Here is a 20,637-nt window from a genome sequence, read left to right on the forward strand (position 1 = left end):
ATCATCTTGTCCAATGTCTTTATTTTTAAAATTTTTTATTTAATTTTATTTTTCAGTCAATGAGTATCTGTTTTCTTTTCCTCTCACATCTCCCTTCTGTTGGTAAAAAAGTTCATCTTAACATATTCATAGTTCAAATGAAACAAATTTCTTAATTGTCCATGTCCAAAAATGTATATCTCACTTTGAAATCATGATTTATCTTTGTATTAATTAGAGTTCTTAAGTCTTTTAATATTTTTTGTCTTTATGATATTCTCATTATATAAATTTTTCTGGTTCTGCCCACTTCACCTAGAACCATTTATTCATACCTAACCTATACCTTTTATCAGTCTTACTGCCCAATAATTTTCCATTATATTCATGTGCTAGAATTTGTTCAGTCACTTCTCATTTGACGGGCAGCCTTGCCCCCTTAGTTTTCATTTCTTTGTCATTAAAAAGAACTACCATAAATATATTTTAAATTTATTTTTATTTTTAAATATTTTTCCATGTTTCCATGATTCATTTTCTTTCCCTCCCCCCTTCCAGAGCCAACAAGCAATTCCACTGGGTTGTACAAATGTTATCACTTGATGACTATTTCCATATTTAAATACACATTTTTTAAATAACTACTTTCAGTCTAAGAATCAATTCTTAGTATTAATTCCAAGGTAGAAGAGTGGTAAAGGCTAAGCAATTCAGGTTAAATGTCCTACCCTGGTCTTCCCTATTCTCCAAGTCACCTAGCTGCCCCTGCAAATATTTTTTAATACACAAGTCCTTTTCCTCTTTCTTTGATCTCTACATAGATCTAGTAATGATATTGTTAAGTCAGAGGCAATGCCCAGTTTAATGACTTTTTTTCAATATAGTTTCAAATTGCTTTTCAGAATGGCGATCCCCATTCCCAGTTCTATCAGTTTTCTTGCAGACCCTCCAACATCTGTCACTTCTCCTTCTTTTGTCCTCTTTGCCATGCTGATGACCAGCATCTTGGTGGAAACTGAGATGCAGAGAAGTTAGATCAGTTTCTCGAGGTCATAGAGATGGAATAAGTGGCCCGGCCAAGTCTCCCAATTCAGAGCCTATTCCTTTATATGAGGATGCCTCACCAAGGCGTGCTTTTGGCACTGATTAAAAGCAGAAACCCTCCATTCTCTGTCACCCAGGTGGTGGAGAATCTCCTGTTGTTGCCTCCACTAGGAGAGCTAGAATGAGGTTTTGCTCCTGGAAATACCCCTCAAGTAAACATTCATTGTCTATTTTCCTAAGCTTCCGCAGGTTCACTCGGTCTAACAGCGTGACAGCAGCAGTACAGGCTGACCTGGACTTCCATGAGAACTTGGAAAACTCTCTGGAATCTATAGAGGACAATACGTGCCCTGGACCAATGTCCAGGCAGTTCTCCCGGGATGCCAGCACCTCCACAGTGAGCATTCAGGGGTCGGGAAACCACTACCATGCCTGTGCCGCAGACGATGACTTTGACACAGATTTTGATCCTTCCATTTTGCCTCCTCCCGATCCTTGGATTGACTCTATCACTGAAGATCCCCTGGAGGCTGTTCAGAGGTCAGTGTGTCACCGAGATGGTCACTGGTTTCTGAAACTTCTGCAGGCTGAGAGAGACCGGATGGAAGGTTGGTGCCAGCAGATGGAGAGAGAAGAACGGGAGAATAACCTGCCTGAAGACAGTAAGTAGTGATCAAAATTATATGAATGAGGATTTGCATACCCATTAAGGTTTTTTTTTTTAATCAACTCTTTTTTGACTGCCAGATGAACCTGCAAACTCTTTCTCAGTTTTTCCACCCTAAATGATAGTGCATGGAAGAACCAGGCAAATCCAGCAAAGAACACAGTATAGACTGGTGTACACACAGGAAGAAATCACTGGGCAGATGTAACTTTTTCTCAAATCTAGTGACATTCACCCATCTAGTGCCTGAAGCTTATGATGAAGGAAACCTGATGTTTCAGTAATGGGTCCTTTTAGCTGCAGGCTTTTCTATAGATCACTAATATTCCAAACAACCAGTGACAAATTTTTGTGGCTTCCAGGGTACCTAATCTTGCCATTTCAGTTCAACTAAAGGAAACCTCTTGAGCAAATTAATCAATCAATAACCATTTATTAAACACCTATTATGTGCCAAGTGCTACACTGGGCACTGGAAGTGTAGATACAACGGAAACAACTCCTCTTCACAAGGAGCCTACATTCTAAGGCGATACATACATAAAAGAAATCTATGGAGAGAGAAGACAACTACAATATAGTTAAATACTTCAGTCAGTACTTTTCCCATTTGACCTTTGGGGAAAGGCCAACCAAACAAAATTAGCAAAATAACTCTATAATAACTTTTGTTTTCTAAAAACTAAATTATACCTTTTTTTTAAAATCAAAACCCTCCTCTCCACTCCCACTACCCCCTCCTGCCCCATTGAGAAAGCAAGAAAAACAAATGCCCATCATAAACGTATATAATAAAGCAAAACAAATTCCCACGTTAAGTATGCCCAAAGAAAAGTCTTAGTTTGCACAGAATCTATCACCCATCAGAAGGGGAGTAGTGAGGAGCCTGTTACAGAATAACTTTTATAGAAATATAGTTTTATTACGTTCAAGTTATATAGGGTGTCTAGAATTAAGCTAACAAAGGACCGGTTAGTAGCAATCTTTGGGAATTCTGCTTTAATGAATGCAAGTACCATAATTAAAATATCATAGAGAAGTGGGTGCTTCTAAAGAAACCGAGGAATTGTCAAAAGTTTCATACCTAAAATAAACTTTCCCTTTAAAACTTTTTTTTCATTATTAATTTGCTTAACAAGCATTTCTTTAAAGATAATACAAAGGGAAACTATCTGAGTTCTTATAGGAATTAACAGAAATTCTAAATTAATGGGGTCTGATTAATAAAGTTTTGCTTTATTTGTCAAATGATAGTTAGTTGGCCTTTGAACAACAAAAATGATAAATAATTTATATTCAGCAGTGTTGATAGAAACGTAAAAGAAAGAGTTCAAAACTTACCTACCACCATGGCAGGGATTCTCAACCTTTTTCAGTTCCCGTATCTCTTGACTTATAGGAAATCTTCCCATACCATCTACTCAATATGAAAGGAAAAAATTCTAGCGTTTACCTTGCATCTGCAACTAAGAAAGAAGTAAAATGAAGAGATTATTTTTTTCATAAGAAAACCTTATTGAGCATACATTTTAACATCATAAAGTTGTTAAATATTTACCAGAACACAGTCAAATAAATTGAGACCCTTGACTCTGTTTCTTGTCAACCAACAGTTTTATTCTTGGTATAGTTTTTGAAGACTATACCCACATATCACAATCAGCCTCCTTTATTTCTTGCTTTAACTTTGGTTGAGAAGAGGATAAAGAATTTTGATTCACAGAGACAAATTGGTATAAACAAAATTAAAGCCTTGTAAGCATGTTTAGTAAGAATGGCATATGTTTCTCCAAGAATACATCAACAAATTTGTGACTTTGCTGGATGGAAATCAATTTGGAGTTTCAGGTTATGGAGATCTTTCCTAGGTTGTTCCTGATTTTTTCTGGTTCAACTGAAAAAAAAAAGATTTCATTTTCAAATCTCATTCATTTAGTTTGGATTTATGAAAGTTATTCTTTTAACTGTTTCTTCCTCATTTTTTTATATCTACCATAACACTCCCTTTCTTTTTCACTGTTCCACCCCTCCACTACACACATTTTTCCATGAACACAACTATTTTTGGAATATTTCATTAGATAATAGAAGTATAATCAAATCTGTGTTCCTTTGACCAGCTTTTTGTACCCACTGGGAACCCTGGTACTTAGGACTCTTCCTTTAATGGACTGATCACAAAGTTGCTTTTTAAAGCTAATTTCAAATTCTACTATATGTTATGTCCTAATGACTATACTGAAATGTTTCTTTAATTTACTTAAGTTGGGACAATAGCAAACTCTCAAGTAGGAGTGATTCTTCATGCCAACTCGTTCCCCCCACTCCAAGGATTTCTTTTTCCCCATTTAAAATGGCCTCTGAAAAATAATGGTTTAAGGTTCCAAACATTCCTTATTATATTCCATGACTATACATAGAACCTCCTCTATGCTTGGCCTTTTGTCATTCCAGCTATATATGGAAGGCTTCTTGCTGCCCACTGGCTCATTTAGTGCACTCCTGGACTGGTTAAAATATTCACAAATGGAACAGAGTAAATCTTTTGCAGCTCCATTCACCGCCTGAGGATCAGTGGGTAGAAAGACGTCATTAAGAAGGAAACTAATTGCTTCAAGTTCTCCTTCCCCCTTTCTAGGAATATTCACCATTTGTTAAATTATTAGCAGGCAGTTTGCCTGAGTAAATGAGGCTGTTGTCCTTTGTGTTGTGCTCCTAAAAGCTGGTGTGCCTGCCTTCCCATGGAGGATGGCTGGCTGGCTGGCTGGCCAAATTTCTAAAGGAATTCAGTGAATTGGACCTTGAGTTATCTCTGTACTCCCTACCTCCTCAGCTCCAGCTCTCCTGATAACTTGCTACTTATTTAACTTGGGTAAAGTCTCTTAGTTTCTTTTACTATCTATCTTTCTGACAACAGAAATATCCATGTCTTGTCCCTGTTTTTAATCAAGCTAAACTGCGTCATCTTAGGGTATAAGGCTATTATTTTTTAAATACCAAAAATTAGAGTTAATATGCCTTAATATTAAGTACTGTATTGATATAGTTTGCCAATAAGGAAGTTTAAAGTCTCAGGAAACAACTTCCTAGCCTATATAACTGGGAGTATATAGGTAAGATGATCTGTGAATTTTTATAATGTAATGATATTATTGTGAAATATGTGGCTAATATCATTAAAATATACATCAAAAATCCCATTTTCATGAAATCAGTGATATAATGTGATACAGAAAAGGACATTGGACAAGAGACTTGAGTTCTAGTCGTCCTAGAGTCTTTCCCTGGCTAATTTGAGGCCATAACTGAATTATCTAATCTCTTGGAGCCTTAATTTCCTTATCTATAAACCAAAGGACTTGGATCTGATGATCTCCAAAATTTTTTCCAACCTAAAAGTTCCCTGACTTAAGCACCAGGAGATAATGCCAATTCTTTTGTTGTGGAATGTTCATGTATCTAGCATTGCTTGAAGTAAGTAGATCATCCTTTGGGGGTTTTGAAATAGTTTTGTAATTCAGATTTTTTGCTGTGTTGGTAATTCATATAGTGGGAATAAAAATACACTGTATTTCATACTCAAAGTTGATGCTACTTGTTCCCCCTCTCCCCAGGCCTTTATTGACATGCACTGCTGTGTTTTTTTTCTAATAACTGTGATGAATTTGTACCAATCCACTCATGTTCTCTATTTTCCATACGACTGCAAAATTCTTCTCCCTCTCTGATCGTCAGCCACCCCCAACAATGGCAGATGCCTATGATCTCCCAATAGATAAAGCTAACGATTGTGGCTGTGGTACAAGACTGATTCCTATGTAGGATAAACCCATAATACATGGCACTGGTCTTTTGATCACAATTTTCTTTTTTTTTTTTTAACAATATTTTATTTGGTCATTTCAAAACATTATTCATTGGAGACAAAGATCATTTTCTTTTCCTCCCCCACCCCCATAGCCTACGCAAGTTGATCACAATTTTCTAATTAACTGAGATAATCAGCCTTAAATGGGGCACACTAAACAAACTCCACAATTCAGACTGCGTGGTGGAAGGATTTCTGAATTTCATGAAGTTTTGCATGTGTGTGTGTGTGTGTTTTTTTTAGTTTTAATTTGTTATTTTAATTTCAACTACACAGTCAGTATAGTAGACTGGATAGAGATCTGTCTTGGAGTCTATGAAGTAAATTCAAGTCCTACCTGACACATGGTGGCAGCCTCACTAAGCCTGATAAGTCACTTCACCTTCCCAATGGCTCCAACTGAGACTCCAGTCCTACAAATTGCAGAGGAGATGTACATCTGCATTGGGGGAAGGGATTGCCTTGTCCAGCACTTTCCTATATTGGTGAGCAGAAATCTGGGAGCAGAAAAAAAAAGAAAAAAATTCAAATTATGTACTGCCAAAAGACTTACAGGTAAAGGTATATGCATAAAGGTCTGTTTTTAGGAAGTTGCAAAATCCATTTGTAACTAGCACATCTCTACAAACACACAAAGTGCCAACATCCTTAAAAGCAATACATTCCACAATTTGTTCAGTGTGCATCTTCTTTTTTTTAATTGTCATGCCAAACACATTTCCACATTGGTCATTGTTATAAGAGCAAATTCATACATAACCAAAACTCCAAAATAAAACCAAAGATAGCGTGAATTTTCTTCATCAATTAAATCGTGGCTATTTCATAAGTAAATGGCATACTGGGAAGAAGACAAGATTGGCTGATAAGGAACATACTCTAATCCCACCTTGGCTATTCCACACCATCTTTAAATCATTTCAGTGTGATTTAGAGGGAAATTTGCAGGATTTGGAGGACTTGACCTTGTTATTGACCCTATGAACAAGTCACTTCCTCTCTGGGCCTCAGTTTCCTCATTTGTAAAATAAGGGGGTTGGATGAACTTTTGCAATTCACCTAACCCCATAGTTTCTTCTATAAAAAATAAGAGTGAGACAAAATGGTTTCTAAGGACCCTTATGCTATGATCTTATAAGCTAACAATTATAGCTATTAAGGGTTGCTAGCCATGGGTCTTCACTTGAAAGTACCCTAACAAGGGGGCAGCTAGGTTTAAAGCCAGGCTTAGAGTCAGGAGATCCTAGGTTCAAATCAGACCTCAAATAATACTCCCTAGCTGTGTGACCCTAAGCAAGTCACTTGTCCCCCATTGCCTAGCCTTTACTGCTCTTCTGAAGCCTTGGAACCAATATATAGTATTTATTCTGAGATAGAAGGTAAGGGTTTAAAAAAGAAAAAAAAAAGAAAGTACCTAAAAAGAAACTAAGTCAACACCATGCCATTGAGTATTCCTTCACTGGGAGAATGGATTAGATGACCTTAAAGTCTTTTATAATTGTTAAAATTTTTATTTTTAGTAGGAATTTGATCATCATCAAGAGACATGAACATGTCCATGCATGAAGAAGGACAGAAAAAGTGAATTGTGTATAGAAATAGGAATCTACCATATATATATTTTAAACATTTCCAGACACTTTAGTTGTATGACCTGGGGCCAGTCACTTAACCCCCATTGCCTAGCCCTTCAGGAATCAATAATTCCAAAACAGAAGATAAATTTTATTTAAAAATAAAAAATAAAATAAACACACTTCAATTCTAATTTGGTAGTACCAACACTACCCTTCTTCTCTGTGTTTCTTTCTGAGCATCCTTCTGTGTATTTTTTTTAAACCCATACCTTCCTTCTTAGAATTGATACTGAGTACCAGTTCCAAGGCAGAAGAGCAGTAAAGGCTAGATAATTGGGATTAAGGTAATTGTCCAGGGTCACACAACTAGCAAGTGTCTAAAGTCACATTTGAACCCAGCACCTCTCACCTCCAGGCCTGGCTCCCTATTCACTGAACCATCTAGCTACCCCCCTTATGCATTTTTTTTGTTTGTTTCATCGATGCCCTCTTCTTTCTCTTGGGTTCATTTATTTAGCATCACCATCACTATCCCTTCATGTGTCCCCTAACAATCTCCACTCTCCCCAATAAAAGGTTTCCTTTGTAACAAATAAGTACAGTCACCCTAAATATCTGTTGTATTAGTTGTGTCTTAAAAGGCATCTTTCAACTCTTAAGATTCTATAGTATTAAGGGGAAAAAAAGATTAGACCAAATGAACAACAATCAAATGTTTAAATTAAATTAAATTTAATGAGCTTTTATTATAAAGCAGATTATTGTTAGTGATGCATTCTGGAATAGGGAAATCCTCAATGTGATATGATTGTAGAGTACTAAAGAGGGGGCAGCTAGGCAGCATAGTGGTAGAGTGCCAGGTCTGGAATTGGGAAGACCTGGGTTCAGTTCTGGTCTCAGATATTTTCTATTGATCCTGGGCAATTTTGCCTAGCCCACTCCACTTTTCTGCCTTGGAATCAGTATTTAGTATGAATTTGATAGTCACCAAGAAACATGGACATATCCATACACAAAGGACAGAAAAAGTGAATTGCGTATAAAAATGTGAATCTTCTGTATGCATTTTGCTTTTCTAACCACATCCAGACACTTCCTAGATGTGTGACCCTGGGCAAGCCAATATTTAGTACTGATTCTAAGACAGAAGGTGGGGTTTTGTTTTGTTTTATTTTTAAGTTAAAAAAAGGAGGGGGGAGACTCTAAAACTTTTTCCAGTTCCTTGGGGTGGAGAGAGGGGAAGGATTAGAACAAGCAGGGTTGAGTTGAGAGTCTGAGATTTTCAGTCTTCCAAACCAATTTTGATACATTTTGGAGACAACATGATATGATAGATTCAAGAACTGAGAAAATTGTAGGATTTGAAAAGGGCAGACCTAACTGCTATTTACAGCTGGTCTCAACCCCAGGAAAATCACTTCATTCTCTAAGCCTTAGTTTCTTCATTTGTAAAATGAGGGAGTTGGAACAGATAATCTCTGAGGCCCTTTTGAGCTCTGAATCTACAATCCAGGCACTGGCAAACTACTTTTGAAGTGTTCGGTGATACACAGCCATCACTAGGCTCTGGAAAAAATTGGAAAGAAATCTCTGCTGTCTTCTCATCTCTCTTTCTGAAAAAATTTTTTAAACCTTTACCTTCCATCTTGGAATCAATACTGTGTATTGGTTCTAAGGAAGAAGAGCAGTAAGGGCTAGGCAATGGGGGTTCAGTGACTTGCCCAGGGTCACACAGCTGGGAAGTGTCTGAGGTCAAATTTGAACCCAGGACTTCCCTTTTTGAGGCTTGACTCTCAATCCACTGAGCTACCCAGCTGCCCCTCTTTCCGGACTTAAAATTTTTTTAAATTTATTTTTTATTGTCATGCAAAACACACTTCCAAATTCATCCTTGTTGTAAGAGCAAACTCATACCTAACTCAAACCCCAGAATAAAACCATAAATATGCTGATATAAAAGATAGTATGCTTTGGTTCTCATCCATCTGACTCCAACAGCTCTTTCTCTGGAGGTGGAGAGCACTCCCCATCATAAGCCTTTCAGTATTGTCCCAGATCAGTGCATTGCTGAGAGTAGCCAAGTTCTTTCTGAACTTTCTCCCTCTTGCCCCCTTTCCCCCCAGATACCCAATGCCCCACTGCCCCTTTAGTTACCCAGAGCTCCCATCTCATTTAGGCATGCAACTCTGTTCCAAGAGTTTCCTTCCTTTCTCTTGTCCTTATCAAAATTCCCATCCCCTGAGTGCTACTGACTTCAGCCAAATATCAATCTGTAGTAATTCACACTAATTAGGATAGGTAGAAGGCAGTGGCACAGTGGCTAGAGAGTTAGGACTAGGGTCAGGAAGACATGAGTTCAAATCCATCCTCAGACTCTTACTATCTGAGTGATCCTGAGTAAGTCACTTAACTCTAATTTTTTGGGTTTTTGTGTGTGTTTTTTAAACCCTTACCTTCCATCTTGGAGTCAATACTATTTATTGGTTCCAAGGCAGAAGAGCAGTAAGGGCTAGGCAATGGGGGTGAAGTGACTTGCCCAGGGTCACACAGCTGGGTGTCTGAATCCAGATTTGAATCTGGACCTCCCATCTCTGGGCCTGGCTCTCAATCCACTGAGCCACCCAACTGCCCTCACTTAAGCATCAGTTTTCTCACCTGTAAAGTCAACTGGAGAAGGAAATGGCAAATTGCTCCAGTATCTGCCAAGAAAACCTAAATAGAATTACAAAGAGTTGGTTATGACCAAACAACACCATCAAATCAGAATGGAGTACAGTGGGAGTGGAACTTTCTTCCTTCTGGACCAGGTGCTTTTCTTAATGAAGCCCCAAAGTCCTTTAGGTTTTTTTGGCCACAATGTTAAACTATTCACTCCTTGATCAGACTTTCACATGAGCCACTCTGTAATCACATATCCCCATCCTGTGCTTCTAGACACATCCTTCATGCTGTCTCCCTGTTTTCTTTGGCTGAAACCTTGCTTCACTCTAGCTTTTGTTGATTCTGCAACTCCAAAATTTGTTCTGTGGCTTTTGTTTTGTTTTGGAGGTGGTGCTTGTTTGAAGGTGGGTTTGGGCAAGTGTGGAGCATTCTTTGCTCCACCATCTTGGTAAGGAACCTCCCATCTCTAGGCCTGGCTCTCCATCCACAGAGCCAACTAGCTGCCCCTAAGAAGGTCAGGGTTTAAAAAATAAAATAGTTGGTACATTAATCAGTTTATGTTTTCCTTATACACTTGTATCACACTTTATTCAGGAGAGCATTTCCCTGGTGGTGGTTGTTCATCCTTTATTTCCTTTAGGCACTGGGTAACTGTAGAGAGATCTTTCTAGCCAGGTTCTAATTCATGTGAATACTGAATCCCCTGAAGTGGTCCCACTGTGTTCAGATTTGCACTATTTGAAGTTATAGTTACGTAGAATGTGGTCCTTGGTTCCAGCCTAATGGAAATATGCTGAGCAGTAATGGGAGCACTTCAAAAGGTAGGTTATCACTAATTGGGACCTTGCTGATGTTAGTATGCAGTCCTGTTTTCATCTAATTATTCACCAGAGAAGGCATTATTTTTTTTAAACTCTTACTTTCTTGTCTCTAAGACAGAAGAACAAGGGCTAAGCAAGTGAGATTAAATTAATTTCCCAGGGTCATATAGTTAGGAAGTGGGTGAGGTCAATTTTGAACCTAGGTCCTCCCAATTCCTGGTCTGGCTCTCTATCCACTGTGCCACCTAACATATCTCCTCTTTTTTTTTTAATGAAAATGAGAAATTTATTCAGTTTGCACTCAAAGTTCATCAGTTCTGTCTCTAGAGGTAAATAGCATTTTTTTCATCATGAGTCCTTTGGATTTGTCTTAGATCGTTGTATTGATTAGAGTAGCCAAGTATTTCACAGTTGATCTTCCTTCTACCATTGCTTTTACTGTGGATAATGATCTCCTAGTTCTGCTCACTTCACTTTGCATCAGTTCATATAGTTCTTGTCATTTTTTTCTGAAACCACCCCCCTCACCATTCCTTTGAGCACAATAGTATTCCATCACCAACATGTACCACAATTTGTTCAGCCATTCCCCAATTGATGGACATCCCTTCAATTTCCAATTCTTTGAGCCACTACAAAGAGCATGGCTAGAAATATTTTTGTGCCTAAAGGTTCTTTTTCTTTCATCCCTTTGGCATATAAACCATATAATCATGTTGCTGGGTCAAAGGGTATGTGGTGTGGTTTTATAGTCTTTGGGGCATAGTCCCAAATTGTTCTTCAGAATGGTTGGACCAGTTTACTATACAGGAATTCTTAATCTAGAGTCTGCAGATTTCAGGAGGTCCATAAGCTCCAAGAGGGAAAAAAAATTACATCTATATTTTCACTAATCTCTCTCTAATTGAAAGTCAGAGCTCTAAATAGGAATTTGTATGTCATGGGCAAATTCTTCCCTAGATTGAAGAGGGTAGCACATGGAGGGCAGCTAGGTGGCACAGTAGATAGAGCAACAGGTCCAGAACCAGGAGGACCTGGGTTCAAATATAGTTTTAGATATTTCCCTGGGCAAGTCACTTAACCCCAGTTGCCTGGATATCGCTGTTTTTTTGTCTTAGAATTGATACTAAAACAGAAGGGAAGGAAGGAAGGAAGGAAGGAAGGAAGGAAGGAAGGAAGGAAGGAAGGAAGGAAGGAAGGAAGGAAGGAAGGAAGGAAGGAAGGAAGGAAGGAAGGAAGGAAGGAAGGAGGGAAGAAGGAAGAAGGGAAGGAAGGAAGGCGGTCAGGAAGGAAGAAGGGAAGGAAGAGAAATCTTAGGGGGGATAAATAAAGACTTAAGATCAAAGATGTAGGGTGTGATGTGAGGAGGGGTCCTATTTTAATAAATTATTTTGGTTAACTGAGTGCTAAACTCTATACATGTACTGTGTGTCCTGAGGCCAAGCCCTGGTCTCTTCTCTAGTTGAATGCTAAAGGAAGAAAGAGGGCTTATCCCTCTTTTAAACTATTGCTTCTTTATCCCCTTATTTTCTTTGTGATGTCATCAGAGATTCCTGATTCTGACAGCTGCTTCCTGAGGACCTGGTGCCTGACATTCCAGGGCAAGACACCATTTCCTATTTTACCTGAAGCCAAATCATTGGGTATAATAAATGGGAAAAGTTGAAAACAAAAGCTTACTGGGCAAAATGACTGTCTTAAAAATGGTCATTATTGTTACTTGTTTAAGTCTGCAAGAATCGATTGTTATCTGCCTGAGAGGAGTGGGGCAAGGACTCTGGTTTTCCTCTGGAGCCTTCAGCTCACACAGTCGATAGTGTGTTTGGGGTTTGATAACAAAATAATGAAAATTTGTAGTGAGTGAAGCTCCCTCCAAGCCAAGGCAGCTGACAGAATGCTTGTTCCCTCAGCATTTGAAGTAAAATGATACAAGCTTTTCTCAGACAATACAGCCCTTGTGTGAAACAGCTGTCTCCGAGAGATGGCTCAGTGCTATTTGACAGTGGCCTGTATGTTACACAGATACGTGTGGTATTATCTAACTGGGAATGAAGCTACCAGATGGGATTGAATGTTTCTAACTAGGAATGCCGTCTACCATTGTGTATAAAAAAACCCATAGGCTAGGGTTTCACTAGCACTAGGATGAAATACTGGTATACCATCCTTAGAAATCTATCTTTGCCTCCTGAATTGTGAACGACTTATCATATGGAATTTTCAGGCTTTATCTGAAGCTATTAGCTGATAAACCTGGAGCGTGTGCGAGAGGCAGATTAATTCCACCTTAATTTTACTTGGTAATCGCATCCAAGTTAGTGAAACTTGGCTCCAGGTCCCCCAGAAGCTTTGTGAGACTTGGCAGCAAATGTGGGGCTGGTAATGGAGCCTGAAATGGGGTTTGCTTGGTTTCAGGTTTGGTTACGGAAGTTTTGCATGGCTATTCTTGTGACTTTATATCGGTGGAATCGCCCAGGGCCTGCTCGTCCAGCCCAGTTGGAGATCCAGCCCAGGGTGGCCCTCTAGCCTTCACGTTTGGGTGAAGGAGGAGGGGAGGAACTAGCATGAGCCCATCCACTACAGACACCTTTGTCTTCCTGGATGAAGATGCAGAAAGCATTCTGGGCTTTGTTTTCCTGTTAGTCACATCCCATCTTGAATCCAAGTCTTCACATTGACTCTTCCTCCCTGCAACATACTTATTTCCCAGAGAGAAATGTAGAATTCATGAACAGAGAGGAGCCCGAAATCAGCCGGAGCGGGCACCAGGATAAAAGGAATGCCAGGCACAGTTTCCTCAGATTCTGCCTTATAGGGTATTTGCCCAGCTCGGCACTGGCCACTTAGTGAGCATTCAGCAGATACTTGTTGATGGACCGACTACTCAATTATAATTACTTGGAGGAAATACAGTTGCTACTGACTTCAGACATACCAGCTCTCTGAGGTCTATAATACCCTTTGAAGTTATAATCTTAGCTCCCGAGTTCCCAAGTAAAACTGGGAACAGTTAAAAAAGATCAGGGGGTCTGGAATGAAAGGACTCAGGAGTTTGAATCCTACCTCTGCGACATTGGGCCCATTGTCTGCCCTCCGTGGACCTCTGCTTCTCCATCTGTAAAGTGGAGGTTTTTAGACTAGATGAATGCTGAGCTTCCTTCTGTCTCCATCCATGATCCTGTAATATTTCCTCTCTTTAAAAGCTTAAGAAATTACTGTTTGTTTATGTGATATTTTAGCTTTCTGACCAGAAAAAAGAGGCTGATTTCAAAACAATACTAATTTAATTATAAAATGGGAAGACATCATTTATTAACAAGAATCTCAGTAGGATATGAAAAGACAAAAAAGATCAAATTATCCAACTATTCACATGCTTGTTCTTATAAAAGAAAATAGTATTCTCTATGTTTTAGTCCTGTGGATATAAGGTTAAAGAAGATATTTATTTGGGAATTCTTGTTTTTAATTCTCTCATAACAGTTTGATTTCTATTTAAAAACAAAAATAAGAATGCTTGTTAGGGTAGGTGCTCTTGGTCAGGAATAAAATAGATTCACCTTTTTTTTTCCTACTTAGACCCTGTATTGGATAGACCTTGATCATGGGTGACTCACAGCAGATCTGGATTACAAATACCCCTAAACCAGTTGAACTAAAGGTGTGAGGAATCAATTTTCAAACCAAGACATAGTAGTAACAAATGAATGGGTACCATGTAGATAACCGAAGCAGAATGAGTACTGGGTCTAGAGTCAAAGGGTGTGGTTTCAAATTCAGAATCCACCATTTACTATGTGTGTACCTAAAGAGTAAAACCCTTTACCCCTCTGGGCCTCAATTTCCTAATCTAATCCAATAAACATTTAATTGCCTACCATATGCTAGATGCCCTGGATATTGTTCAGTCTTCAGCTGCCTCTAGAGACTCTTCATGATCCCATTTGGGGTTTTCTTGGCAACTGGAGTGGTTTTCCATTTCCTTCTCCAGCTCATTTGACAGATAAGGAAACTGAGGTCAACAGGGTTAAAGTGACTGGCCCAGGGTCATATAGCTAGCATGTGTCTGAGGTTAGATTTGAACTCAAGTGTTCCTGACTCCAGGCCTAGTACTCTATCCACCGTGCCACCTCAGTGCTGGGGATACAATTAAGAAAAAAAAAATTATCATTTAAAAAAATCCTTTACCTTCTCTCTTAGGTTGGCAGAAGAGCACTAAGGGCTAGGCAATGGGGGTTAAGTGACTTGCCCAGGGTCACACAGCTAGGAAGTATCTGAGGCCAGATTTGAACCTAGGACCACCAATCTCTAAATCTGGCTCTCAATCCATTGAGCCACCCAGCTGCCCCTAAAAAGTTTTTGAAAAAAGAGAAAGAGAGAGAGGGAAAGGAAGGAAGGAAAAAAGGAAGGAAAGAGGAGAGGAGTGAGTTCACATTTTAATGGGGAAGAGACAATGAACAAAAGAAGCCAGGAAACCACTGGGGTGTGGGGGACAAAAGGGATACCCAACACAGGGATATCTTGTTCTGTGGAGTTGAAACCTGGCAAAATAGCCAATGCAAAATGGAGTGAGTCCAAAAGTCCAGTTTCTGCCCTCTATAAAGGAAGGCATTAGGAGGAGTTTGGTAATTCATTTCCCAGCTCTCCAATCAGAATGGAGAGGAGGCTGAGGGAAGTGGTGTTCCTTAAGGTTTCAGTTAACAGTATGGTGATGAGATGAGAGGTGATGAGCATAACCAGGGAGGAACATCTTGTTCTATGAAGTTGAAACCAGACTGAAGAGCAGATACAGAGTGGCATGATGTTTATGAATTTTTTATGTACTGATAATCTCTCCCATCTTGTACTTATGATATGGATTTTTAAAAGCCAAATGTAAGACTTTCTATCTATGTCTACTTCATTTCCTAAGTATACAAAGTGAAAAACAACATATACACAGATGTGTCAATACAAAATAAAATAATTTCAGGGTGTGAGAGAGGTTGGAGATGGGGCAGGGTATAGTAAGGAAAGGCCTTTTGTAGTAGCTGGCCCTTGAACTAAGGTTTTTTTTTTTTTTTTTAGATAGACTGGTTTATTTCTTTTTTAAAAAAAAAACATTATTTTATTTGGTCATTTCCAAACATTATTCATTGGAAACAAAAATCATTTTCTTTTCCTCCCCCCCCCCCCACCTCTCCCATAGCTGACACATGATTCCACTGGGTATCACATGTGTTCTTGACTCGAACCCATTTCTGTGTTGTTGGTATTTGCTCTAGAGTGTTCTTTTAGAGTCTTTCCTCAGTCATATCCCCTCAACCCCTGTAGTCAAGCAGTTGCTTTTCCTCGGTGTTTTTACTCTCACAGTTTATCCTCTGCTTGTGGATAGTGTTTTTTAGATCCCTGCAGATTGTTCAGGGACATTGCATTGTCCCTAATGGAGAAGTCCATTACCTTTGATTGTACCACAATGTATCAGTCTGTGTATAATGATTTCCTGGTTCTGCTCCTTTCGCTCTGCATCACTTCCTGGAGGTTGTTCCAGTCTCCATGGAATTCCTCCACTTTATTATTCCTTTGAGCACAATAGTATTCCATCACCAACATATACCACAATTTGTTCAGCCATTCCCCAATTGAAGGGCATCCCCTCATTTTCCAATTTTTGGCCACCACAAAGAGCACAGCTATGAATATACTTGAATAACTCTTTTTCCTTATTATCTCTTTGGGGTACAAACCCAGCAGTGCTATGGCTGGATCAAAGGGCAGACAGTCTTTTATCGCCCTTTTGGGCATAATTCCAAATTGCCCTCCAGAATGGTTGGATCAATTCACAACTCCACCAGCAATGAACTAAGGTTTTAATGGAGCTAAGGATCCCAAGAGCAAAAGTGACTAAGAAGAAAACTCAAGGCATAGGAGATAGATTATGCAATTTGTCTAAAATGTAGAGAGCAGAAGGGGGAGTCATATAAAATCATTCCAGAAAGACTGATTGTAGCCAAACTTGGAAAGGCTTTAAATTCCAAAGAGATGACTCTAAATTTTCCCCAGAGTCTAAGGTAGCTAGCAAACCTCCTTCAATAGAGAAGTTAACAAATTTACACAAATGCTTGAAGAATATCAATTTGGCACTTGTGTGGAGAGTGAATTAGAGAAGGGTGGAGATTGATGATAGGCAGACCAATTAGGTCCTGGCAAGAGGAATTGAGGGCATAAACTTGAGTGGTGGCCATCCAAGTGGAGAGAAGAGGAGGGATTGAGAAATGATGGGAAGGTAGAATTAACAGACTTCAGCTGACGAGATATGGAGGTTGAAGGAGAATAAAGAATCTAAGATGATACTGAGGGTGGAAACCTGCATGGTTGGAAGGCTGGTGGTGCCTTTGACAGAAATAGGGGAGTTTGGAAATGGGAGAGATTTTGGGGGAAAAATAATGATTTCTATTTTGGAGGTGTTGAATTGCCTTCAGAACATATAGTTCACAATGTCCAATACCCAGTTTGTGATGCAGAACTTGATCCCTTGGGACGGATGAGATTTGGGAGTCCTGTGAATAGATAAAATGATTAAAACTGCGAAATCACCAAGAAAGAGAGCATAGAGAAGCAGGGTCAGGATGAAGGAAGTCATGGGCTATATTCATGCATGGGGGAATATGCCATGGAAGCTGATTCAGCAAAGGAGGCTGAAAAGAGGGGTCAGGAGGAGAGGGAACTAGTAGAGAGCAGTATCAGGAAACACAAGAAGAAATGAATGACTTCTCTTTGAATCAGGTCTCCAATCCGTTCCAAATCCATCTAACTATATTATCCTCAAGCACATACTTCTCCAACTTTTCCACAAGAATAACATAAGATGCTTTATCAAATGCTTTGCGAATCTAAGGGAAATATATCTACAAGATTCCCCTTATCTATCAGTGTAGTAGCCCCATCCAAAAAGAAAAGGAAATAAGGTTAGACTGGTGTGACCTCTTGTTCTTAATGAAGCCATGTTGGCTCTTTGTAATCCCACTTCCTTTTCTTTTTTACAAAGATAGCTGATATAGGAATGACTTCCCCGATGATAACAAGTCTTTTACTATCTGTTAAAATATAATCATTTAAAAAATGTTTTTGTTATTCTTGGTACTTTCCAACACAAGCACATTCCAATTCTTTTCTTGAAGAGAGTATTCATAATATATAGATGAGACTTCTTTGTGGTATACAAGTCTTTGACCTCTCAATCATTCCTGACTATTAAACCATATTTATTATTAACATATTTTTATGTCCTTGACTATAAGTCAAAGTCACCAAGTATCAAAGTGTGTGGTGTTTTTTAGGGGGAAGGGGGTATTTGACCTGTGATTTTATTGATGATGGGAACTTCCAATATGACGACCTTCACAGTATCTTCTCTGTAATTTATAGTCTAAGAGAATGGCCTGGCACTGAGTTTAGTGACTTGCCCAGAATCTCATGATCAAAATGTGCCAAAGATGGACTTAAACCCATGTCTTCTTGATTCAAAGGGCTATCTTTCTTATTCATCTTGCTTTGGTTGCCTCTCATAGGACATGTTGATTTAATTTAAAGGATTTTGGTAAGTTTCTGGCAAAATTTTTCTGCTCCTTCATCTTCTACAACTAGTAGAATCATATGATATAAATGAATTTCAGAGTGGACTTTTGTGAATACCTCACATGAGTGCAACAGTACAAGATGACCAAATGCCCCAAGATTTTACAGCCAACCTGCTAGGGATGAGCTTTTCCATTCTTAGCTAGTCTAGTCCTCAGAAATCAAATACAGACTGTTACTGGGACTATAACTGAAGCCCCTCCAGCATGGTAGCAATTGCCAGAGCTGCGTTCCCCGGGCACAGCACTCCAAAATCCGAGGTCATCTGTTTGCCACATTACTTCCACTCCATGAGGCAATGGAGTAGGACTTGGTCAAGGAAATCTATAGCACAAATATTAACATTCTCCTCCATTTTACAAATGACAAAACAGATTCAGAGCAGTTAAGTGAGGGCCACAACATTGAACCCAAATCTCCTGGTTCCAACTTAAGGGTTTTTTTTTTCCTTTCTTTGTACCACACTGCATCTAATAGAATGAAGAACTTAAAAGGGTTTTGCCTAACATATAGTGAATACATTGGCCACCACTGGTGAAACAGGTACAAACAATGACACTGTTCATTGGGTTATAGTTGGGGAGAGATGTGGTTATTTACACCTCCATTTTATAGGTTAGAAACTGAGGCTTAATGTTTGAAAAGACCAGTCACCCAGTCAGTCAGAACTGGTCACTGAGAGAACCATTGATTCTTATTTCACCTAACATTAACACCTAATTATTATTTTAGTTATTCAATTTTAATTAATAATTATTAACAACTATATTATTCACACCTACTATTCTAACATCCAGCAGGACACAGATTTTTAATTACACTTATGCACATAGAAATAATGTTTTTAAGGTTCTAAAGTTTCCCAGCATCAAAAGTCAGCTAAGTAATCAAAGGGGAAAAAATATTTTCCTTTATCTTTATCCAATATAGCTTTAGACTTTATGCATCTCTTTGCTCTGGTTTCAATTGTTTCAAACCCTTACCTTGGAGGAAGCTAGCTGGTTCAATAGATTGACAGCCCAGGTCAGGAGATGTGAGGACCTGAGTTCAAATGTGGCTTCAGACCTTTCCTAGCTGTGTGACCTTGGGTATGTCATTTAACCCCCATTGCCTAGCCTTGGAACTGATACACAGTATTGATTCTAAGATGGAAGGTACCCTTACTGTCCTATCAGTTACAAAACAGAAGAGCACAAGAGTGGAAAGGGCTAGGCAAAGGGAGTTCAGTGACTTGCTCAAGGTCGTACAGCTAGCAAATGTCTAAAGCCTCATTTGAACCCAAGACCTCCCAACTCCAAGCCTGGTACTCTATCCATTGAGCTACTTAGTTGTCCCTGGATTCAGTCTTACAGGTGATATTTATATATAGCTTTAGGTTACAACACAATGTGTATGTACATATATGTATATGTGTGTGTTTATATACATATATATTGCCTCATTTAATTCTTTGAATATCCCTATGAAGTAGGAGCTGTGTGTGCTGTTATTAGCGCAGGTGCTCTTTCTGATGCAGGTCCAATGGCAGCTCTTCCGAAGGTTTATCAGTCTAAGATAAGAGCCTTAATAAGCTTCTGTGGGTGGAATTCCAAAGGCTGTTGTGTTCACACTCATACCTGAATAAGAATCTCCTCCAGAACATATCCAACAAATGGTTATTCAGCCTTTGCTTGAAGACCTCCAGAGAGGGGAGCCTACTGCATCCCATGTATATATGGAAAGACTCTATATACTTTTTATATATACTTCTAAAATATGGCATCCAGAAGGAAACATAGCACTCTAGATCTTTTCTGACCCATGGCACAGTACAACAGTGTGATCATGTTCCTAGACCTAAATTCAATGCCTCTCTTAATGCCCACTAAGGCTTGATTCCATTTTCTAGCTACTGTAAAAGTTAAAATTAAATCTCAATAATACTATTATATTTTAAGAGATTTATTAATGATCATTAGAAATCAAGGAATAAAGAAGATACAAAAAAAAGACCATGTGCCCATCCATTTTTTAATCAACCCCACTCACCACCATCAATACTAATTCTACATTAGAGAGAGGGAGCCTCCAAAGCCCACGCCCTTTATCCTCTGTCTACAGGAAGTACGTAATGACAGGAAGTCAGTGGACTCTTGGGATATGTAGTTCTTTTTTAGGGTAGCAGACTTTCAATTATACACTACAATATCACATTTGGTTTATATTGAGCTTGTAATCTACTTGGGATATTATAAAGTCTTATCCTTGATTATCAAATGGCATTAATTGGGAAGAGTTGGCAAAGGAAAATCTAAATCCAATGTAGGTCCTCATTTTAAAGCTATGATTCAGGTATGAGGATCTACACCAGGGTGGTAGCAATATCAGAGGGAAGAAGGAGAATATGAAAAATGTTTTGAAAAT

General features: G+C 38.9%; 1 protein-coding gene across 9 annotated transcripts in view; it reads left to right on the forward strand.

Moving 5' to 3' along the window:
- The window catches only part of DLGAP1 (DLG associated protein 1), a 1,166,486-nt gene that overhangs the window by 1,115,865 nt on the left and 29,984 nt on the right, over positions 1 to 20,637 (forward strand). For all 9 annotated transcript variants that reach the window (XM_001364232.4, XM_007487658.3, XM_056820788.1 and 6 more), the window contains one exon: positions 1,264 to 1,685. In XM_001364232.4, the coding sequence (XP_001364269.1) occupies positions 1,264 to 1,685 (422 nt within the window). The remainder of the gene's footprint in view (positions 1 to 1,263; positions 1,686 to 20,637) is intronic.

The sequence above is a fragment of the Monodelphis domestica genome, chromosome 3 (assembly GCF_027887165.1).
Source record: "Monodelphis domestica isolate mMonDom1 chromosome 3, mMonDom1.pri, whole genome shotgun sequence".
Classification (NCBI taxonomy): Eukaryota; Metazoa; Chordata; class Mammalia; order Didelphimorphia; family Didelphidae; genus Monodelphis; species Monodelphis domestica.